The sequence below is a fragment of the Danaus plexippus genome, chromosome 30, assembly GCF_018135715.1.
Source record: "Danaus plexippus chromosome 30, MEX_DaPlex, whole genome shotgun sequence".
Lineage (NCBI taxonomy): Eukaryota > Metazoa > Arthropoda > Insecta > Lepidoptera > Nymphalidae > Danaus > Danaus plexippus.
The window spans coordinates 1,795,529-1,822,019 of record NC_083557.1 but is presented as its reverse complement, the minus strand read 5'-3'; the positions used below and the strand labels follow the sequence as shown (position 1 = coordinate 1,822,019).

The following is a 26,491-nucleotide window of genomic DNA, read 5'->3' as shown; positions in this document are numbered from 1 at the left end:
TATATGAAAAATATACGTAGAAAATTATACAAAATACAAAACATATAAACGGTATTTTACTATTTTAAAGGATTAATTAAACATCTTCAAATTTTCTCTACGCGATACAATTGCGACCAAGTTGTGGGTAGTTTCGACCTTATTCGAAGCGGTTTCAGACTAGGCGTTGCACTGTAGATATTGTGTTCTAAATTAAAATGTTTGAATGTTTTAGTTTCTGTTTAATTAAATTTAAATAAATTACAAAAAGGGAAATTCATTGAGTGTATTATTTATCAATTATATGTGTATATATAATACATAATTTCAATTTAATATATGTCTATACATGCCTATAAATAAAAAACTTAATCTATGTTAAAAACGCGGTACCTAAAATACGTATTCAGTATTTTTACTATCCTCGATCAGGTAACGTATAACATTTTAATTATTACTATTAGTTATAAAAAAGGACAGTGAATACTATTAACATCTAACTGACATTACTAGGGAATTATAATTTTGTTGCAAGCAAAATAAAAAAACTATTATAGCAGGTCTTTATTACGTAAAATTAATCCAAAAGTAATCCAAAAGCTGAAGCTCGCGTTCAATGGGGGATTGTGTAACCGTATGTAATGGATCTGACCATAAGCTGAACCGGCAAATTAGATCCAGCTTGGACGTATGCTTTGATTGTTTTATAGTCATACAAACTTTGTACGAATATAAATTAAAGTGCGTGCTGGTTATTAAATATCAGTTCTTGTTCATATAATTCTATATAACATTATTATCTTATATGCTTCTCCCAATGAAATCTATTTATTTTACAATCATTAAATTAAAAAACTATGCAGTACATGTACCAGTTAACAATAATTAACAAAAGAGGATTTTTTATTTTTAAATAGCTCAAAGGCTTGTCATAATAATGAGACGAAACCTCTTAGCATTCAATGGATTCATCGTGCGGATGCCGGCTCCCACTTCCCACGCTCCCACGAGTGAGTTCGTTTGTGAGCTCGTAATATTTATTGACCTTGATGGCATGGTCTTTAGGGATGTTGTTTTCCCAAGGAACCGTAAGCTCTATTATCACAACGCAATTTTAAAATTCGCGAATTTATAAATAAGCCTGGTCTGGAGGACGACGCACAAATATCCTCTGAGATTTTGTATTGATTCTCATACGTATCTATCATAACAGTGCAATCCGAAGCCGCTTTAAGGATAGAGTAAGACTTGACATTTGATTTTGTAGCCCTACTGCTTTCTGTCACAAAACCTACTTATCGCTCGTTTGTGGTTATTTCCCTTTGCGCTCTGGCTACCGAAAGACTAACCACTTCACGTATGATTTCCAGAACCCTATCGTGAAGACGCGAGTATTGACCGCTATCCAGGAGTACCTTACATCCCACCAGCAAACGCTTAGCAGTTCCAACTGCCTTTCCATAGATATATATTTCTTTAATTTTGTTGTTGATATTCATCCTAGAATTTCAGTTGTTACACATACTAATTGATTATTAATTGTTTCAGGTAAGTACATCCTGCTTAAAATTTATGGTTTGTATCATTTTTAACTATATCTTCTAAAAGATTACGAACATTATTAGGAACGAAAATTAATAGGCAACTAAACTTAGAAGTCAAAATCATTATATTATTTATTTAACTATCGGTGTACATTGCAACATTTATTTGCTTTTGAGATCACGTCTGGTAAATGAAGGTATAATACCTCTTCAACCTGTGTTTCTGGACGTCGCAGAATGATGTATCGTCGATGCCTCACTTCGAAATACCGAAACAATCGCTTGGCTTCCATGACCGACAGACAGTAGACAACGTACGACAAAGTCTGGCACAATAGCGTGATTAATATTTTTTTCGTACGAAAGGTGTCAGACAAGCTCATGGATATCCCATGATAGCTTATTTTTTTAATCACTCTTTCAGTATAGAGTGGAAGGCAACCTTTCCTCGCTTAGCCCTATAAAGGCTGGAGCAAGGACAAAGCTCTCGAGGGTTCAACATTTTTTTAGAGACATTATTCAGGAGCCATTATTCATGAGCGATTTCCCGGTACTTAAAATAACAACCTACATAGCTCATTTTGTAGAAAACTACGCAGTTTATACGTCTTGGGGGTCCACTATTACATCATAACACGCCTTTCAAATGCAGCCAATGGCTTAGATCAATTTTCTCGCCGCTGGACGATAAGAATAGATTCCGAAAGGACCACCGCAATCGTTTTCACTAAAAATAGCTATTTTTATATTCCTAATAGACAAATTAAATTGTACTACAAAGCCATACCTTAATATAATGGAGCCAAATATCTAGAAGTACCCTAGGTAATTATTTTACCTTCTATCTAGATAATCAGATAGTCAGGAACAGAGCTGTCTGTATCCATTCATGCCCAAGCCTGAGCCTAGCCCATACTCGTCCTTCAGTCATAAACAAACTGCAAGTTGTACAAAACAAATTCATTTGCATAGCATAGCCTGAAGTACCTAGATGTGTCTGTACCCTGACCCATCAGAAACTTATTTCAACTAGGGTCTCCAATTATCTTCAATAGCCAGGTACTGCAAAACTTTCTCAAGGAGATTTTTGGAGACAGAAATATCACATCCAAATCCGATACTACTACTACTAATAACCAATAAGCCCGAGAGGCCTTAAAAACCTACTCTAAGATAAGATCTAAGACTTTCGCGAGTTATATTCATTTAAATGAAACTAATATTTTTCGGTATTGCTACGCGTGCTTTATTTTTTGTTAAAACTACATACTCCCAACGTTTTGGTTACTTTTCAGCAACCGTGATCACGGGCAGACGAGATGTGAGTGTCTGTCAGTTGGTTCTGTTATTTTTTATCTACCGCCATCGATTTCTTAATGTTCTGGCGTACCGCTCTGGATGACGGCAAAATGCGCTTACGGTATCGCGAGGTCCAGCGGTGTGGTCACGGACCCTGATGAGAAATTATTGACACAATACATACATGAAGAGCCCAGTAACACATCACATTCTGTTAAACCTGGATCTCGTTTTATACACGTCATTCTGGCGTTCCACCTTCAGAGGACAAGATAATCCTACCCCTTATGCTACCCTCTCTTCAACTATGCTCTAACGTTTGGCTTGTTAGATTACTCTTGAGACGGGCGTAAGCTCCCCCAAACTTCGAAGCATTCAGGCTGTTATTTTAAAGGAATGTCCCAATTGGATCATCTTCTCTCTCCGGTGCCGCTGACAAATGTTATAGGTCTATCAATATGGATAAAACTGAAACAAAAAAAGAAGAAATAGCTACAAAATGACATAAAACATAACGGCTTTTGTAATATTGATTGTCAGGTTTTTATTTATAATAAAAAAATATTCTACAATTTATTTCAAAATCACTATAACTCTGCTTTTTATAACTTTATTATACTTTACTCGCTCTCACTCACTCACTCACATATAATACTTTACTCTCACTTATTAAGAGTAACAGTCCTCACATTCTTGGTATCAAAGATTGTCAGTATTAGTTTTCGTTAGACGTCTTTAGGATAATAAATCAAATAACATACTGGTTACACAAAAAAATATCATTTATGTAGCAAAGAAAATTATTATTTGTATGATAATTTTCGTCCTAATTTATAACCATTCTCTACATATTCTCTATATCCGATATTTTTTATTTACTATTTGAAAGTACCCTTATTTTGATGAATTATACTAACAAATATAGTAATTAATGGTAACACATGATAATTGACCTACGTCGATAGTTGAAATGCACTAAAAATAAAGTTAAAGAAATATAGAATCGGAAATTGATCAAAACGAACGAATTTTATATTTCCTGCCTCTGAAAAATTGAAATATTTAGCTCCGAATATACTGAATGTTGAAAATTAAATTATAGGAATGTGTGATGTTTAGTTTATACTAGAACCAAAATAAAGGCAAATATCAAAAAATATTTATTCAATAAGATCCAATAAGGAAAAAAAAACAAATTGTTAACCAATTAATTGATTAATATTATTAATTCTATCAAGATTATTATAAATCGTTAATCAAGTTAAGTTCTGTGTTTTTTAATTAAATTTTCTATGTATATTTACTAACCGGATGTTTTTAGCTTTTTTCGAAATAAATAGACAAACGTATCCCTTGAGTTATCTTTTCAAAAAATACTACTATTTATGAGTAATCTTTTAAATTACAACATTTAGGATTAGTGAAAAGACATAAAGAGCTGGAGGCGAATTAAGATAGCGTACATCCCGGTTTGAGGTGAAGAGTTTAGATATGATCATGTTCCTGCCATATGAAAGTTGAGGAAAGTGTATTATCAGTAAGCAGGGCCTGGGTACCGCAGCAGTGAGATAGTCGTATATGGCATCATTTAAAAGAGATTATAGAGAACGTCACTCGTAACTACATCACTGTATAATAATTAAATAAAATTTTGGCTAATCAATCTTTTTTTTTATTGAATAAATTTTCTATGATACTTGCCTTTATTTTGGTTCTAGTATACACTGCACATTAAAAATTCGTATAATTTTTTTTGACATTCAGGCAATGTAGAGCTAAACATTGCGATTTTCCGGAGGTCGGAAATATAAAATTTCGTTCGTGTTGATGTATTTTCTGATATATATTTTTTTAATTCAGTTTCAGTTCAATTTAACTATCAATTTAGGCACATTATCATGTCTCACAAGAAATTACTATATTTATTTATAATTCATAAAAATAGTAAACAATAAACATCTGTATAAGGTTTTATTTAATATAGTATTTATATTTAAGCAGCTTTTTCTGATAAATACGTCTCTGTCAGTTCACAAGAAATGAACTTGGTAACTTTTCATCCCTTTGAAAGTCGAAAAGTTCTTTGTCATGGAAACGTTTTGAAACTCCGAAGTTTTTCGGTAACCCGACATTATTGTGGGCGGGAAATTGTAAAATATATATAGTCACCAGTTTGATTTTCAGAGAAATTGTTACAGAAATAATATTAGTTGGTGTGTCAGACGTTTTATTTACTAAACTGCTGACACTTTATGAACGTCTAGTAGTTAGTTCTAACCGCTGACCCGTGAGAGCATTGTCACAGAAGTGAGACTGTATTAGTACTACAATGATATAAAGATCAATATTTAAACAGTAAAATGGTAGCTGTGTTTATTACTCAAACAACCAAATAAATTCAATAGGATGAGTATTTTTTTTATATTAAGGTATGTAGGCAAAATTTTGTCTTTTATATATGATTGAATATTAGTAAATAATATTTTAGGCTTTGAAGCCGTTCTATATTTGAGTTAGAATAAAAATTACTTAATACGCACTTTTAATTGTAATAGAGTTAGTCATATACACTCTACAGCATTGTATTTTTTTCTCAGTAAATCCATGTCCAACATCTGCCCCCAAACCAACTAACTACACTTCCCTAAAAAGTATTCCATAAACAATGTATCATACGGAACACTAAAACATATCACCAAAAATTCAAACACACTTCCCAAAAAAATATAGTGAACTTCAATTTATACTTGTCTTAAAATAGTCTTGTAATACAAGAAGAATTGTAGTATTTATTAGATAGATAGGAAAAGTATTTACTTAGTAAGCAATGCCATACATACAAGTTTGTTCTAAATTTGAGTAACTGACAAATTACACAAAAGCATGCTGTGAAATTATAAGACGGAAATATTAAATTTGTTTATATATCTAAGCATTTATCCCATTTTGTGACGAGAAGATCGATAGATAATGGTCCGAGAAAGCTTTTTTTAACTTATACTAGTTTGAGACTCTATTATGGTCTTTTTTATTTTCGTGTTTAGCCTATAAAATGCAGTAAAAAATATGTATTCACTTGTAAAAGTCCCACCAAAATCAGTCCAGTTCAAGTAAACAGACAGGGAAAATTATGCAAATCATCATATAGGAAATATTTCACGTGTGGCATAATTAATGAGTTAAGAATGTGTATGTGACATAACAAACACTTTTAATGTGCTCAGACAGTGAAACTTCTGTATTACGAGTGTAACAGAGACGCGGAATATATGAATAAAATTAATGTGAAGGAATTGTGTTAACTCCGGCATTAGCCGCAAAAGGACTTGTCAGCAACATATGGCTCGTGGGAAATCTTTGTATTGGAGCTGTTATTTGGAAACGTTCTCTGCGTCTACAAAAAAATGTTCAGTCAAGAACATAGAGGGTATATTTTTATTAACATTTTTTTAAATACAATTCAACATAAGCTATTATAAGAATTAAATAAAAGAGAATTAATGAGAGAGTTTTAATTGTGAGTTTGTGGAGTTTGGTTTGTTAAATTCGTATAACATATTCTATATGTCGCTCGAATTAATTGCCTTTTGCGTATCATAGTGCTAATAAATTGGTTCTTTTAAGTTCATTAAAAAAAATAAAGTTCATTAAAAATCACATCTTATTAAAAAAAATCTGTTCGTTCGTAATTTTTTGTATTAATTTTTAAATTTAATTTAATTTCTTCTTATTCTTTGTTACTCGAATAGCTAAGAAACACTCCATTTTAACTTTTTTTCCACTTAATGACCTATATGTTAAGTTAAATAGTAATTGTGTTAATGGTAAAGCCATTTGCAATCAATCAGGCTTAATAGCTATGATCGCAACCCATGGGGATTGAGCCAGTTCAGCGTGTAAAAAGCTGTCTAAGTTGTATTTTCCCTTTCGTAATAATCTTTATTTCAGCATTGGGATTTGTACACAGATTTTTACAGTGACAAATCTTATTGCAAAATTGTTGATAAAATTATGGTCCAAAAAACTCTCGACTTGTAAGGAGTTGTACCCTTGACTAAAACCATTGTGACGCTACACAATGACGATTAATAAGTCCAACCGCAAGCCTGCATTCCTAACTCATAAGGCTATTGACAAATTACATGTTTCCTTCCCCAAGTGTAAGGTACATAATGAAATGTCTAATAATACATGCCAACGCTCATTTCAACTAGTTTAGAATTTCTTATATAATAATAGACGGATAATAACTTTTATATTTTATTACCCAATGGCTGTGAGTTACTATGTAAAATTTGATTTTATTAAAAAATATGAAAAATACATACTATTTTTGAATTTTTGTAGATCATTTGTAAAAAAAAATTACGGTAGAAAGTTGCACAGTTTTGGAAACATTGTTTAAGTTATTTGTACTTCGAAATAGTTTAAAAAGCAATTGAGTTACTTAAAAAAAAATATTTACGATTAATTTAATATCTTTACTAGATCTTTGAACTAGAATTATAAATCGTTAATGTTTGTAACATTAAACTAAATCTACCTTCGTTAAGTTAAGCGTTGGCTATTTGATTTCGCATAAGTTAATAACGTTCGACTAGTTGATTTATTGACTTAAGAGTGAAAGTAATGTATATAGGTTCATGTACCTTAATGTAAGCAAATCACAAAGGTGGACTACAACTCCTTTACGAAGCACAAGTGAACGTACCCGTTCAATGTAACACATCATAAGTTTTAGTCTGTATCCATCAAAATAGTGCGAGATGCTTTTGTTTCTTCAATCGCATTTGTAAATATATTATGTCTATTGTCGTAATACTTTCACAAATATAACAACAGTTTGACTATATTTCTTGATAAGATGTGATGCAATGAAATTTGTTAGTTTATACACTGAACAAATAAAATCTATATATATAATTCATAATATCTTGCTGAATTTTGGACAAAATCTTATGAATTGTAATGATTTTTTCCAGTAACAAACATCAATTTATCATTTAAAAGTTCATGGATTACATTTTATTCGTCATTTACAGCCACATAAGAAAAATATAGTGACAACATTCACGCGACTCCTTACTTAAATCCTATTTATAAATGATGTTTTCGTATTTATAACAACCAGATTTTACCAATTAAGTTATTGTGCCCGAACTCGAATCGGTGTATATATATATATATATAAATATATATATATATATTTAATCGCCATATCTGAACGGTGGTGCCATCTATTAGATTTTCCTATCTTAATTTTCGTTCGATTTTGTCTTATTTAAATATTAGCGTAACTACCCTCTTTTATTCCAATATCAGTCTAACTTTTACCATCCAATAGTATGCACTTCAAGAATAGAATTATCAGGTATTTTAAACTGTTTTTGAGGATTTACAGAAGCGTCAATGTATAACTAGTAAACTGCCGAACTGTTTTGTATGAAACTTAAGGTTATGTACTCGTATCTGATATCAAATTAAAACGGTATAATAATTACCAAGCTTCTGTGCCTTAATGTACGTGTATTTTATAACATTTATTTATTTAAAAATAAAAAATTTTTTTTATGTGATTGATTCCAAGGAAGTCTTTTTGCATTCCAATACATCACAGAATATAATAATAGCAAGAATAAAAAACTGATTGAGATCAAAGATTTTCGAGAGTATTTATTTAAATTAAACTAATATTTTTGAATTATTTGATTATTTTTAAATAATCTCATCTCATCCGCCCGTAATCACGGTTGCTGAAACGTAACCGATACGTCGGGAGTATGTAATTTGTTAAAGGCAATAAAATAAGGCGTAGTAATCCGAAAATATTAGTTTTATTTGAAAGACTGATTCACTGATACACTGATCAAACCTTCACCAAAAATAATATTAACGAAAACAAAAGTGTAAATAATTAATTTAGGATTTCAGTGAAAAGGAAGCAATATCAGGTTATAACCGCTTTTCAGTTGCCCCTACTGATACAAATGCTGCCTCTCTAAAGTCTATATGCAATAAGCATACATTTACAATATTTAAAATAGTGCACACGAAACAATCAAGCAAAACTCGTTTGTCACACATTCAGCAAAATTATAAAGAAGTAACGCTGTTACAGAATTCTAAAAAAAATAATGTTGCTGACATTTAAGATTACAATTTTATGTATATATCGGCGGATTTATTACAAATTCATTATTTTAAAGAGAGAACGCCAGCCTCGCTGACGTCACTAATGTCACTTGTTTCAGTATGTTCCAGATATTTCAAAATGAAACTTCAATTCTTCTAAATGTTCTTGTATTTCTCGAAGGTTCTTCATAATCACATTCCTTATGATCCGCACTCACTGAACTCTGCAGTCCGCTGTCGTGCGTCCAGACGTCATATTTATACCAGAATTCAAACATAGTTCTATTCTCTTTGATTTCGTTTTACTTTTAACAATAGTAACGACGACCAATAAGTTGTTATAATAATTGATGCCAGCCTTGAGTTATTTTCATGTTGCATCCGTCATTGAAGCTGCTTGCGCCGATATATATATGTAGCTCAGGGAAAACGTTGAAAGACATGTATCATGTTAAGCACATAACGTTATTTTTATCTCTTCATTCATTAACAACCCATCGGAGGCAGCGTGCCTAGAGGGTAAAATTGATACCACTTAATCGTTAGCAGGAACGACTTGAAAGCAGAGTTCAATGAAATATAACTAACGAGCAATTACATCATTATTCATAATAAGAGTTGAACATCGTTTTACTTAGAAGCCGGTCATATTATTTTTAATACAGTAACCGGGTAGGTAAATATCTTTGTCAACTTAAAAGTCTTCTTGGGATCAAAATTTATAAATAATTCCAGAGAAAATTCTAGCAGATTTTTTATTTTATATTAATGAATGATTAAGTAGGGATATCTTTGTGAGATTATCAGGAAACAGAAATTGTAAATGACATGTTCCTATGAACATAGAAACTACGCCTCCAAGGAGTCGCGAAGATTGAAATGTTAAATGTTCTAAAAGGATATTTTCTAAAAAAAACGTCTTTGAATTTAATAAAATAGAATTTATATTTTTTTACTTGACTTCAGTTTCGAAAAAAAATGCACGCTTGTGAATTATTAAATCGACCAAATTAAATCAAACACAAGTTGTCGTATCAATATTTATGATAAAATGAGTTTTAAACACTATAAATGTATTTTGGTTGCGAATAATTTCGGAAACGTGACAACGAATTAGTCTCACTTATTCCAAAAAAGCGAGAGGCAGTATCTTGTGCCGAGAATCTACATAATAACAAGTAGACCAAATAGTCACCGAATAATTGAAGTGAAGCCTCTAGCTAAATATTATTAGTGAAGCAACCGCTATGCTATGTTGGTGACTCAGGTTATTCATCCACGGAGATGATCTTCGCAAGCGAATGTTCCATCGTATCGAGGTTTTTTTGTTCGATAGTCCAGTTTTCTAGGGTGGTTTTTATAGAAAAAAATTGAACTAACCAATAATTGAAATTTTAGGGCCAGAAAACGGAACCCATGTCCAGAAAACGGTTCGGTACCGAAACGCTGATGTCACTAACTCAATTTTCAGTTAGCCACTTCAGCGACTTTTTTTTTCGAGCAATTCGAAAAAATATGCGAAGGTTCATCTCATAGTTATTATAAAGTACATAAGTTAAATAAAAATTTTCTTATGAAGACATATTTAAGGTAACAAGTACTCGCAAATTAATATTTATGAGTACTGTAATATTAAAAAAATCGTAATAATTTGACATGATTACGCATGTCGACATCCAAAAAAGATGTTGAGTCATGTAACCAGTGCCCTGGTTTGATATGGAAATATTACGGAATATGTAATCATGGCTCTCATTATGAATTGTTGGTATTTTTGTTTATGAAATGGTCTTCCGTAATAAAATATAAATTATTTCCCTTTTCGCATAATAATCCTTCTAAAATTATGCGAAACGTACATGGACATAAGCTTGTAAGCATTTCAAGCAAAAACTATTAAATGATTGTGATGAAACTTGGCACTATTGTTTCTTGGACATAAAAATTGAATATAGGTTTTTATTAATACTTTAATTTTATGTTGTTTACAACAACGAGATGAAAGTAGTAATTTGTAAGAATACCCGTGACCCACAAAAAACTAACCAACAGATCGCGCTGGGAATTGGTTAACATTTTTAATTTAATTAATAAATTACAGTAATTTACTGCGCATTTGAAGTTTCATAAAGAAGCTAGTAACTTCTAATATAAACTACCTGACCTAAACATAGTAAGTACAAATATAAAACAAAACTCTCAGTAATGATATTTATTTTATATAATACTTTAAACGCTCAACATCAAAGCTCCGGTAAATTTACTTTGAAAGGGCTGTTTATAATTTTGTTGCGTAAATATGACAACCATTATCTCATCATATTTTTATTTAATAATCTTGAATCTTAGAGGAAATTACTGGTTTTGTTTTATTTTAGAAGCCTTTTATTATATTTACTTATATTTGCGTAAATTCTCAATTTTAGGTCCTTATTGTATAAAACCTTCAAGACGACATCAGTCAAAACTTATTACAGAAGTATTGTCCGGTAATGATGGTTTATTATGTGATACTTATTCTTCAAATACTTCTATTTTAAATACACCTCGGCGTTCCACAAAAAAAGTAAAAATAAAAAATCGTGAATAGAGAATAGGCTTATAGTTAGCTGATACAGAATCAATATTAGCGTCAAGTTCGCCTTTAGTCCAACATTTGTGTTTATTTGCGAAGAACAAAAATAAATAGTCTGCTATTTTATTTATGTTTTATTGTCTCCTTATATATGTCAATGTCATGTGTGAATATTACACTGAGCTATGTAAAGAGAGACTCATGAATGAAAAAGGTCGTTAATAAATGCTAAGAACTTTGATATTGCTGAGATCGATCAACGAGAGGCTAAATAGCCTTTTGTCCAAAAATCTTAATAAAAATAAATTAATACATACGTCCCAAAAAATATAGGTACCAATTAAAAATAAAAAATCAATATTCCGTCCCTGTTCCAATGTTTAATGATTCGAAAGGGCTCGTATTTACTCTCTATAATTTCTTCATTTTAGAACTCAAAAAATATGTTTTTTATATTTAACAAACAGAATGAGATAAAAAATACAAATTTTTCTTTTGGTATTGAGAAAAGATTCAGGAAATCATTGGAACAACTAGTTGAAGAATAATACAATGATACAAATATTTTACTAAGCGACAATGTACTTTTAATTGAATCGTTGCAAAGTTTTTTTTATTGTTTATACTTAATAAATAAGAATAAAAGTAATAACCCACTCCTCGTGAATTTAGCTACCTGCTATTAAAAGGTCTATCAAGATCATTTCAGCCATTTCCTTGCGCGATTAGACGGAACAAATACAATTACGTATTTTTCCTTAATTTCTTTGGCAGTTTCGAAACTTCCAAATTTCACTTAATGTGCCATCTATAATTAAAAATCTTGTCACATTGCATCCATCTGCACATTCGAATTTTGGCCAAATGCAATCTCTTTTCATAGAAAGTTTGACCTTTAAAGAGTCATTTGTAGGTCATACGACGTTTAAATTGCATTTATTCTTAATGACACTTTGCTGTCGAAATTACCATTCCTTTTGCACTAGTATACAAATAATTTACATTCACTGCAACTTGTTCGAAAGGGATCATCGAACTCTCAGAACAGCATTTCCCTGTTGCTCATAGTAATTTTAAATTCTCTTAATATTTTACACCATTTATCCGATTTGCACTTTATCATCTCCTCCGACCAGTACAATATTATGGACAAAAAACTATTATTTTCCCGGATGCATCCTCTGGTATGATTGACGTGAATGCATCCATTCTTAGAAGGAAAATATACTTATTGCGTATTCCTGATGTACACTTACCCAGACTTCGAACTTATACTTAACGTATAAGACTATATACTATTGTATGGAAGTTTGTAAGCGCTCGCCTGTATTTTTTGCTTCAAGGGTTGGCGAAGACAAAATATAGCTCATATCATGTATCATTCACCTGGGATCTCCTCTATTCGTAATAACTAGTTGAGGATTCAAGTAAGGCACACCATTTCCCCCACCTTAAGTAACTTCCATACTTATACCGGTATTTCATCTTTTTCAACAGCTTTTATATTATTCACCCCTGAACTGTCTTTTGTACTTCATACGTTTACGGTAACGCTCACCATAAGTATTTCGATCGACACGCTTAACAGAAATTCGTAACAGCATTCTCTTTGTTATTAATATTTCGAAATATCCATCCTTTATGCCTTTATATCCTCATTTTTTCTCAATTTAACCTTTAAATCATTATGTTTTACATCTTATGTTACATAAAACGCTATAAAATAAAACTACTACTAAATAAAATACGGTAAAAAAATATTTTGCTGTATTTTCTAAGAAGATCATTGAATATTGAACAAGTACCTTTCGATAAATAGTATACATATATATATAGTGATTAAAATTATACCATTCAATTGGCCTAGGTTTTCCGGGAAAAGCAAAATTGTAAATTCGTAATACAAAAATCCATTTAGACCACTCCTGCCTTTTTATACAAATTGTATGTCATTCTATGAATACAAAAACGTTTAAATGTGTAATAACGTAAAGGAGCGAAAATTTAACACGGACTCTATAAAATTCATATTAGCGACACCTAGCGGTATCTCCAAAAGCGAAGAAAGATACGGCTCATTTAAAGCCACGAACATTGTAGTCTTCAAAGTAGCATAGAGATGGCGGTAATGGTTTTGGTAACTTAGTTAACTAAATATTGTGCTCGCTAGATGTCACTGTTCCCGATTCAATAGTGATACTCTTTTTTCCCTAGATGTCGCTGATAAAAGGCAGAAATACTTTATTAAAAGTGTAACCTGTGTAGATACTTGAAAAATAAACGAAATCTTAATTTTTTTAAACCACTTATAATTAAAATAATAAGTACATATAACATCTAATGTAAATTGATTGTTAAATTTAATTAATATTTTAATAAAAATTAACTTATGTAATTACTCTAGTTAATTCCAAGTAATGTCATATAACCTAACCTTTTACTCCGATGATATGTTTCATCTACCATTAAGTCACCGACTGTACTTCTAAAAATTATATTATCTATTCATTCTCTTTGTTCAAAATTGTTAATATTATCTTATATTTATATTCTAACGTGTATACATTTAAAAACCCAAACATTAGCGAGCCGAAATAAAGTTTCCATAAAATTTCAGCTCTATACACAGGATGCTCTAATTGAAGTAACAAAACAACAAGCTTATTCCTGTATCGAATGTCACAAGCACTTATATTATTGCGGCCATTACGATTATATTGAAATTTTCTTTCCATATTGATCTATTTTCAGAAGGTCTTATCATTTTCAATGCAATAATAATTGTTATAAAATAGTTACATATAATTTAACATAAATTCCATTCGTTTCGATATATTTTTTATCTATTCTGGATCAGTTCATTGTGTTTCGCTATTGATTCTATGTGACCATTTTTCTAAAATAAACCATAAGACAGCACAATAGGACTTAAGTTTCAACTTGCTTCATAACCTACGAATATTAAAATACAATTGCTATATCTTTTATATCCACGGATTGTCGTATTTGGCTGCGAACTTAACCCAATATAAAGGTACAGTGGTCAGATTTTTTGTATACCAATACTAGTTTTCTAATAATTATAAAATAAGAGTCTTCTAAGTAGTAATTCTGGCTGTAAATAATTTTGGTGACGTCACTTTGATGAAAACACTTAATAATATAACTTGTTGAACGCAATGGCTCTGTTAAAAGAATAGCGAAATTTATTACTGTCCCCTAGGATACCTTTGTTATCACTATACAATAAACATACCGACGTATTTCAAACAAAGTAACAAGGACAAAGGGACTGACGCACAAATATTTGGCACTTACATTCCACGCTTTACATATAACGACATATCGTATCGTAAATGTCGTACGTCATGTCGGAGGCTTAATGTATTACGCTATTTAATCTAAAAGCAATTAAATCTTATTATATATATATATATATATATATATATATATATATATATAATACAATTCAGACAGTTTTTTATAATCCTAAAACATTGTTACCACTTTTTAGCTACCCCAAGAATCTAATCACATAATTAAAAACAATTGCAAAATAAATTGTTTAAGCGGGACAGGTATATATGTAATGCGTGTGTTAGACAAGGATGGGTGACCGGTGTAAATCGATCAAGTTGCCATGGCAACGCACAGGATACTCAATGGATACTTGAAAATGTTCCGTAATATTAAACTTTAAAGAATTATAATGCAAATTACAGAACTTCACGGCTTTCCAGTTCGTAATTTACAAATGGAAATGGAAATGTTAAAATGTATTCAGCCTTGACCTTAATTACAGCTTGTTACACTACATGACGTTTATTTAAATATAGGTACTGTCACTAATGTTTTGTTACTTGAGGCAGATTAAACAACAAAATGGCGTCTACTACGTCAGTATGACATGTCTTTTTTCTTTGATTACTTTTTAAAATTTAAGTTAAAAGATACAGATGGAATAACATTTATTTATAAATATTTGATTTTAACTTCAGCGTTGAGAACGGACCTGCAAATATTTATTTTATTTTACAATATAATAATTGTTTTTGCTTCGGAGTGCTTAAATATTTTGCCGTTTCGCCCTTGACCTTGAAAGTCTGAGCAGTTACAACGTCTGAGCTCCACAGTATCTTACAAAGATAATTTTATATATTTGAAATTATCGTAGTAAGTACTCATAATTTTGGAAGCATTATTCTAAGCTGCACACACACAACCATATATATATATATATATATGCTATAGTATGATCAATTTTTATTCGGTTTTTCAAAGATTCGTTCGTTCACGAAAAACTCAGATATCATTGGATGAATCTTGGTATTTTATGAACTGGAATCCCTAGGCAATCATAATTCTTAAGTCGATGCTGATTGCTCACACTGTATGAGATACATGGCCGCTATATTATAATATCACATCAAATTACTGTAAATTTTGTCGCTAAAAAATATTTCTATTATTATTATAAAGAAAAATATTAACGTATTGATGTCACTTTCAGTTTATTGGTCACATTACATTAAACATTTAATTTCCAATCTACGTAATTTAAATCTTAAATTACTTAAGTGTTATTACAATAAAATTTAATAATAAAGCAGAGGACCATGTATAGAATTTATTTAGGAAGATTAATTAATAAAATTTTTGAGGGTACACGTAAAATTGACGCGAACTCATGAGGGTATAAAGTGCAGAGTAAATTGAACCTAAGTGTGGTTTAAATAAAGTTTTTAATTCAGAACCCACTTTTACCTTTATCCAATACGTATCTGATAATACAATTTGACTTATAAAAAATATTTAATTAATTAATACAATTCTGTATTTTAAATTATGGTCCTTGGACGAAATTTTGTTTTTTTTTCTTTGGCCCTTTATATTGTAGCAACTTTAAACATATATGAATAAGCTCAGACTATTAAGTGCAACAAAATTATAATGTCACATAAATTATGTAACAGCTCGTTTCAAACTTAAGCTGTCTGCAACGAGCTGTGCAAGCTGTAACAGAATTCTTGACTTGTATGCAACTAGTGTTGCTTTTGATCTGGAAGTCAATTTCCTCTCAACTATTATAAACAATCTCCAGGCGTCTGTAGATTGACACTTCATGTTTTTAATAGAATTATGCTATTAAACAGACATTCTGACAGAACATGAAATAAATAAAATTACAGATAAACTTATTTGAAGAAGTGAATAATATACAGCTTACACTAAAGTTATTTTTTGTGAATGAAATCACTGAAAAACCGAATTGAAAAAATATTAATCATGTAATATATATTTATATAATCATTGATTAATTTGTCAATGTACAAGGAAATATATTGTGACTGAATTTAAATTTGTGAAATAGGATTAATTTATTAAGCAAATGTATGAAAAAAATTATTTCATTTATTAATAAACATGATACGGTATACCTTGATACGAAGCAATTTCCAAAGAAAATTTATATACTATTCTCTTATATATATAAGACTTTACTTCTTAATGAATTAGCTTAGTCTCAGATAAACTCGTTTTTGAATCCTTCATACCTAAGTTACGTAGTTACAATATAAAAAAACGCAAGTGCAGTAACTCAAATAATTTCAATCACGAATGGGATCTAAGACTTTCGCGAGTATTCATTAAAAAAATATATATTTCTGTTAACTACTCGTGTTTATTTTAAACGATAGCATAAACGAGTATGTGGTTTAAAATAACAAAAAACGCAACGTAATAAGTCTCAAAATATTAGTTCTATTTAAGATACGCGAAATTTCCTGTTAAACGAAACGACAGATATATATATAAAATTTTACTTAATTGAATCCGAATTAAATAAAAAGGCCGTATGTTATTTTAAAATTGATCACACGATTGAAAAGAAATGAAACCTTTTATATTACCTAACATGAAAATCCACAGTATAAATAATAATAAAAGAAAATTACTTACAAAATTTTATTTCATTAAAATGCTGTATTAATATCAGGGAGACATACGTACATACATATATTTTTAACAGATTTTAAAAGATTATTTTCTATCATATCGTAAGGACTTTTTTAAATCACTTTGCTTCTAGACAAAGTTTTGATATTGGATTTTTGCTTTTATTAAGATCTATAAATGTGACGTGACGGGTATTAAAATCTCTTAAAAAAAACTTTATATCTCTTTAAAGTATTATCAATTGAAAATATAGTATTTATACTGAAATCCGCTTGTTCTAATGTGTATATTTATCGTGTAGAGAAGGCTTTAATGGTCAAAAGCCTCTCATAAAGTGCGAATATATTAAATATTACAGATATATATTTTTTTTACAATCTATATGCTATAAAATTCTGATGTTTCGTTTGCTCTCAATTAACGTTCGTTTAGCTATTTGTATAAATGTTCGTAACAATGAAATTAGATCCCAAGCGATTTTTTTTTTTTTAAATATTTACCAATGATAAGGGAAACAGCAAAAAGTTTGCTTACACAGAATAAATTTCGGTACAAAATATACATTTATTTTCGTATTTAATACAAAATGGTCTTGTTTATTACGACATAGTAGGATTATGAATGAGAAAAAATGTCATTATTTGCAAAAATAAACGCCTGTTGTGATTATTGATTGATTTTGAAATAAAAACCAGCATTTGCCCGCTACTTCACTGGCGTATATTCAAGAGTTATATAGTTTTCAACTTGTTTGGTCGGTATCCAGCTAGTTACTTGACAGCATACATGATACAATTGGATGGCTGTCATCAGGAGGATATTATAAGATATTTCAAGATAATGATTGCCTATATTAATTTTTTTATTCTTCAGTCACACTAATAAAGTGACAGACGTCTTCACAAACCTCCGTATATATATCATTTGTAGGATTTTATCCATGTGAATATGATTGTATGGCTGGTTAAGGTTTGCTCTGTCGTGTTTTTTGGGTCGACTTCTTCCGTACCAAACTAGGGTCATTTATTATCCTAAATAGAAAGGGTCGAAAAAGTTTTATCAAACAAGGTTGCTCAAACAATTTGATTTATATATCTTTGATGTTTGTTTTTCCTTTTCTTATTATGCATGTGTACATTACTGTATATGTTTGGGCATTTTTACCTACTTAAAAAGTGAAAGTTCTTTGCCCTAATATAGTTATAGATAAAAGACTTTCGCGTATATTCATTGAAATGAAACTAATATTTTACTAATTTACTGCTACCGTGATCTCGGTTAACTTTCAGCAACCGTGATCACGGATCACGGAAACTTCGGGATTATGTAGCTTCCAGAATAATATTTTATAAATGAGTAAATCTGAAAAATATTATTTTTATTTTAATAGTTATAGAGTTTATAGTTTTATTATGGGATTGAAAAGTATTTTTCTAAACCATGCCCGGAACTGCAAACCCAACTATTCTGTGTAACTAAAATATATTATAAGAACCCAGCTTATTTCGAAACGTTTAAAATTTTCGATCGTCAATTAGTACGTATTACTTTTGTCAAACTTTCTATTTGATACAATTTCTGTGGTTGAATAGACAAGGGATTGATCTGAATGAAGTAATTTTTCCTCAAAATAATACTCGTTTTTTCCAACACTAGGCCAGGTTATTAATTTTTAAGGTCGACTGCGTCACCACGTCTATTGTACTCTGCTTTTGATGAAATCTTTTTAGGTACCCGTGTCACTTTTGTACAGGAAATGTGTGAAAAATCTATATAATAATATTCTATAGATATTTTAAAATTGAAATTCAGAAATAAATACCTTTAAATTTCTGGCACGGCTAGGGATACTGTGTTGTAATCCACTGAGAGCTATAGAGATCGAATCAAAGTCACCAACAAATTTTTATTTGATTATTTATATTATAAAAATATTATGCATACATGCCCCAAAAATATATATACTTTATATTATAAAAATATATGCATATACGCCCCAAATATATATATACATTTAACTTGTATAACATTTCACAGCACGCACATATTTTAGTTAGTAATCAAATATTAAACCTACAATTTCGTAAAGCCTCACTAAAATTTGCTTAGTTATTTAGCTGATAAGTATGCAGAAAAGGATGCAGGTTGAAAGGAAGTAACAAGTAAAAATCAGCGAATGTAAAGTCAAAACAACTGTGGATTCCCCCATACAGGCCCGCCTCATTATGCCTATTACTGTCCAAATTGTTTTGATCTCCGTGCTTTTCAACAAACGACTTTTTCCACCATAATCTTGTTGGACTGAGACCAGCTCGACAGGTCATTCACTATGGTCTGTCCCAACAATTTTGTTATGAGCATGCGCTATGGTGTTCTTCCTTCAGTCTACTAAACCTAGCCGTTGATAGCATACGCGTTCTACAAAAAATATATAAATAGCGTGTAATAGTTTATAATATATAATAAAATAGGACAAAATGGCCGCCGATTATAAATGCGTCCGATTTTACCGCCTGTTGCTTTAATTGTGGTATAGTTATTATAATGTGTAAATAGGTCGTTTACCTGTTGCTTACTACAAACGTACTGTGTAGGCGGCGTAGTAAATTGAAAATATAGACGGTCTAGACTATTTATGTATAGAAGATTACTAGATTACATAAATCTAACGGTATTATGTAACTCTTGTCATATAAGTACTTAACTTACCTGTGGATTTTTATAGTGTCAACTTACCAGACAATATTACCTGTGACGTCACCAACGAATGCTATGTTTTGTTGATAAATGTCTGACGGTTCGTCGAGACAGACCTTGCCGATAATCTCAAAATGCAAATCGCACGAAATGTGGGCAGCTATGACTAGGTCCATAGAGATATTGGTGGCATTTTTCGAATATTATGCACAGAGGTAAGTTGATTTCATCTTTCTATTATTAATATAATATATTAATTAAATCATTAGAAATATCCAAATATCGATTTTGTCTTAATATTATTTTAAGAAAATAATTTTGTTCGACCGCGACATACCATGGTAAAGACTTAATCAAATTAGTATATAGAATATTCCATAATATAAATATTAGGAATAAAAATTTAATGAAAGAACTATATTTCATAGGAAGAATATATAATTTACATATTTTTTTAAGACTACCTACAAAATCATTAAATTCAATAAATATTCGGATTCACTTAATTTTTTGAACGTAAAACTATAAAACTGATTTAAAAAAAAAATCTGTATGTAAAATAAAAATAATTATAACTATGTATTTATAAATTTAACACGAATTAATTTTAAAACATTTTTTGTTATTGTAAAGTATCTTTATTTTTAAAATTAATTAATTTCAAAATTTTTTTGTTACTTATTCTTGATGTTACGTAGTTTGTTATAGATACATAAATAACCCTTATTTCTCGTTTACGATGAAATAATGCTAGCAGTGTCGAATCTATTAAAAACAGATGTTAGTGTAATATTTTATAAATGACATCACTTCAACAGTTATAATTAAAAATTTATGGAAATGGATTTTCAATGGGCTGTATATTTTAAACAATCTCAAAGATTTTCTGTGTGTTGGATAATGTAAAGGACTCTCTTAAATAACGAAATGTACGTACACATTTGTATGTGAGTAAGAGAATATTGAAATAGATTTTTAAACTTACGTTAAAGCGAGTATTCGATTTTATTTCTAAATATACTTTGTCAAATATTTTTTTATGTTAGTAATACTTTAGACATTTGAGTGTGTCTTAAAGTGAGTTCTATCTAAGTAAATTAAAAAAAATAATGACAACGTTATAACCTTTGTTATTACATCACGATAAAGTCGTTAACATTATTCTGAGAAGTACGATGTTATAAAAAAACAATTTATATAGAGAGAGGAAACTTCTCAGCCTTTCATTGATTCACCGTGCGGGTGCCGAGTCCATCGTTGCAGGGAGAGGGGCTACAACAGTGCCTGGTACTTGCGACCCAGGTGTAGATTTAAAAGGCCCCTAGCTAACGCGCGGTAAAAGCCAACTTCCTCCGTCCAAGCTCCTCTCTCTACCTAACCAAATTTGAAACGAACCTAGGGCTGCCGTCAAAGTACGTTATATATAAGACAAAAATAAGAAGCTTTTGAGACTCTCACGTATGAGAATGATATAACTTTTACACTCAAAGTTAAGGGAAAATTGTGAAATATTCAAATTAAAAGTCTTATCGCTTACATATAGAGAAGACCCTGATGTATCTGATGCACTATCTTCAGTAAAACGCTATTATCAATAGAAAACGAATTTGTTCATTTATTCCACATTAATCTAAAATTCACGTGAATTATTCAATGAAATGTTCCATGTAAATAATGTCCATGCTTTTATGGCCACATCAGTCGTTACAGATTTAGATCGAAACAGATATATAGACGGATATAAAGGGAAGTTTTAAACGTTGTCCAAAAAAAAAGGGAACTCAATTTAAGCGTATATTTTCAGCGGACTCGCGAATAACTGTCTCGTTTATGAAGTGGTTTTGATTTTGTTATGGGAGAGAAAAATCCCAATCACGGTCCAAAATTTAACAAAATCAGTATACTATGATTTCAATATAGATAAATATCGCAGGGGAACTATAGTAAATCGTTCTTAATTTGACAAAGTCTACATAGTTTTATCTTCATAGCTCCCGTTTCCTTGGACAATTATTAATTGTTATTAATTATCCCTATAATAGAAATACATCAACAGTTGTCAGATATATTTATATGATAGGTAATATCAATTAATTTATTTATTGTGTTACTTGGTACTGATTTGACGTAATAAAATGGGGTGTGTACGAAAGGTATACATGTATATATATACCTTTCGTACACACCCCGTAAATATATATATATATATATACATTACTGTAGAATGTAGAATATATGTATATATATTATACATATATTCTAAATTCTTAGTAAGGAAGCAAATTGAATTTGCTATTCAATAAGATTTTATCTGTGCAATAGCTGTATGACATTTACACTTTGAAACGAAACTGATAAGAGCCGAGTACGTTGAGAAACTTCGAATCTTTGTCGAGATAAATACTTTAATGTTATAAACAAAATTTCAAAGTCCCGTTTGTATTTAAATTAGGTAATGCTGCACAATTATCTCAGTATTAATCTCAAAGATATTTGTTGCTTAATAACAGAGCAGTAATGAAAATACTTACGGAGAAAAAAAAAGTCAATGGATTGTGAATTTTTTCGTTTCAATTAAGAGCAAGCTTGTTTCTTATAATGTATACATGCCTTGTAAAGTTTATCAGAAAAAAATATGTAGTCGTTCTATACATAGTCAGCATAGCGTTTTTAAATTAATATATATTTTTTAATTCCTGTGTATATATTTTTATTGTACGGAACCTTCAATTATTTTATACCACTAATAAAATAGTCTCATTTAATCTGTATTTCGAGTTGTAAAATAACAGAACGGTATCAAATTGAAGTTGAAGCCATTGTTTGCATTTTAGCTTCGAGTTACTGCAGCTTGGGATATAAAATTAAACGACTTTATCAAGGATCAATATAATTAAATACGAGCGCTTAAATATTTAATGTCATATTAATAATTTTATAAGTTAATATAAAAAAAAAATTAAGGAAAATTTTTTTTTTTTTTTTGGCACGTTGAAACGAAAGTATTTTTTTTTTTAATTTTTTTTTTTTTACTCTACATTTATTTATCACGACAATAAAGTAAATTTAATGTAAATTTTCTTTATAATTAATTCCCGTATGAATAAGTTATTTTTCATTTTATTTGACAACGGTGCACAAAACTTACGTTGCTCTCTCACAAAAAATAATACATGGCAAGTGTTTTAAAATTTTCAACATATAATAAGGATTTATATTCATGAAGTTAAATTAATTATTAGCACGAATCCCATCACGCGACAGAATACACGCTACGCTGATATTTTTTTGTTCTGTAAAATGCTTTTGTGTGTTGCATTTGCATTATTATTAAAGTTCATTAGCAGTAATTTTGTTAATGAAATATTTTATTTGTTTAATTTAAAAGATAAGATTATTTAATTAGGTGTAATAGGTGTTTTTTTTTTAAAAAAAAAGGGAGCGTAGGAAAGAGAGCAAGGGAAAATAAGAGAGACGGGAATTCAGAAAACTTGTTCCCAAAAAATAGACAGTTATAGGACAATGCTTTCAAAAGGGGATCGGACCCCTAAACCTTCGTAGCCAAACTAAATACTATCCGTTTTTAAGTTTTTTTATGTTTATCATCGTAAATCCGTTATAAAATGCAAAAATGTCAAAAGTACAAGTAACCTTAATTTTTGAGTATAAATAAAAAAAAAGACATCCCTGATATGCTACGATATTTGTCCTAAAATGAAATTAATAGCTCCCAAGCGTTTATCGCCCATAACAAACAAGAAAAAGTAATAGAGACTAGTTTTACGTCGAAACTTTTTAAAGACCCTTACAAAACTAGTTTAAATAGTAATGAAGATAGAAGATTTAGTTGGATCTAGAATATATATGTATGTATTTATTACCAATAGTACATATGTACATATGGTACATAGTACATACATAATAGTACATAGGTGGATTTGATTTTTAATAATAATTCAAATATACGTAGGTTCTATATTATGTCAACACCGTTTTATTATGAAGATAGCTATACTTCGTATTTTTTCTTTCACCTATCCATGTCGCATTACCGTCTTTATTCTCATTTTCGTATCATTAAGTTTAGATTAAACGCCTACATCATGAAAAACATTTCGCTTACTTAATAATTATAAATCATATAAATAAATTATTCTAACTTGGTAAAGTTTTCTACCATAAGAATATGTAATTTCTAATTTAAAAGATAAAAAGCTGCAAGTCTAGACTTGAATGAAATTTTTATGAACTAATCTTAATATTAAGAAAGTATTTTAAATAATTTTTTTGTTGATACAATCACCTGCATACATAATACGAAGTAAAATTTATTAAATACGTCGAAACATAAGGTATATCGTTTAATCATGCAACCCGTGTTAAGCGTAACGAGTTATTTAAAACCGTTTAGCATATAATATATTAGGCATCAACCCATCCGTTTGGGGTTTTTTTTGAATATTAAGTTGAAAATCTTCCAAAAATGTCAATCGTCCGAACATCAAAGGCAGTTTTAATTAATTTTCACGCCTTAAAAGAATTCGTAAATACTCCATTTATTTAAAATGATAGAATATCTGTTAAATAAACACGAGTGTTATCTTTAACTTTTAAGTATACACAAAATTTGGCGTATGTTGTAAAATTAACACTTTAGTGAAATACAGTAATGGCTTATCGCAATAAAACAGTGTTATTGGGAGTGTAAAAATAGGTGGGTAGTTAATTATACTTACAATATTTTCGGGTTCGATTCCGAGGTGGACAAAAATGTAACAAAATAAAACCTCTTATTACAATTCCCTTTTCAATTTTAAAAGAATTTCAACATTCTTGCATGTCTTCTAATCGGATTTAAACACTGAATTTGGTGCCACGAAAACTCTCGTTAAAGTTACCAAAGACATCAGATCTGTTTTAGATAACAAACAGCTATCAATACTTAAGTTATTAGACTGCAGTTAAGCTATTAGTGCTATAGATTTTGATATTTGCTGGGGTATAATAAGTAATCTTAAAATGTCTTCACTTGTGATTTACTAGTTTTGGTACTATCGGTAAGGATTCCGACGAAAGGTGCTCAAGTGACTATGGTTGGCCTATGATCTAGCATTTTATTTTCTATTCTCTTTTTCAATTCTACAAGAGTAATCGTTAAGTAATCTCTTCTCGCATTCATTTATATAAGAAGATTTTTATCCCCACGTTTATTTTTGAAAACACTACAAGACACTATACTCTTTTGAGCTAGTTGTGAATTCTTTAAAATTTAAGCAGTTGTTACTGGCAGTGAATATTTGTCCGATGTATTGCTTTAAAAATCTGGTAATGACCATGTTATATCTATTTCGGACCATGTTAAATATCCTGGGCTAACTTTTAGTATTTAAAAGATGAATACATTACTCTATACACTCTCTTAACTGTATCAAGAATGTTCTACAAGTACAGACCAAAATTGGCTAGCACAGTCCCTTTTGTTGGCTCTTGGGCTATCGTTCTGGACAGTTGAAATTTGAATGCTTTCGAGGACCTAGTTAATGAACTAGGTCGCTTTCAAAACTAGTCCAGTCGGTATGTCTTTGGGTTGCGCAAGTTCAACCACCTATCTATTGTCAACTTCACTGAAAGGCTGCCTTCTCCGGAATAAGGATGTACAAACCATGTTGTACAATTTCCTTACAAACTTTTGTCATCCTATCTATTTGAACGATTCTGTTCTTGCTCATCTAGAAACCGCTCAAAGCGTTCGTGTATAGTAGTTAAAGATCTCAATGTTCCTTCCTATGTTCAACTTCGCCCCCTTCCATAAATCATTTACTGTTCTTGCAGCGTGCTTTGAATTCTTTAGATAGCCATATAATTCGTTAAACATTCTCGTGTTGCTCCACTTAAATTGAAATTAAAATTAAAAATATATATTGATATTAATCTCAAGATTTCTTAGTCATTTAGACTTCTCTCACTCCAATAAATGGATAGTTGAAATCTCTTTTAGATATAAGTTCAATTGTAGTAAATTTCACTTAGCTTAAATTTTATTTAACATCTGTCCTGGTGAAATAAAGTATCAAAAAACTTTTTGCATATACAAGATCATGAGACATATCTCATTATAAGAATAGTGGTTCGTTAAATTATTAATATATTTTGTAATAAGGACAAAGCGCTTAAGAAACAGAAGTCATACAAATTAATTGATATCGATAAAATTTTGCCGTGATTACCACACAACTATACACCACGTACATTTGGGAAATAGTATTTTTTTAATAATTACTTTATTTAAAACAATATTTTATTTATA

The 26,491-nt window shown here is 30.1% G+C and overlaps 1 protein-coding gene across 6 annotated transcripts in view; it reads left to right on the top strand.

The window, feature by feature from the left end:
- The window catches only part of LOC116776442 (synaptotagmin-7), a 468,926-nt gene that overhangs the window by 361,600 nt on the left and 80,835 nt on the right, over positions 1–26,491 (top strand). For 2 of the 6 annotated variants that reach the window (XM_061525678.1, XM_061525675.1), the window contains exon 1: positions 19,887–20,399. The exons of the other annotated variants lie outside the window; for them this stretch is intronic. In XM_061525678.1, the coding sequence (XP_061381662.1) occupies positions 20,275–20,399 (125 nt within the window). In that variant the 5' untranslated portion in view covers positions 19,887–20,274. Of the gene's footprint in view, positions 1–19,886; positions 20,400–26,491 lie in introns of those variants that run through there. 6 annotated transcript variants of the gene reach the window in all.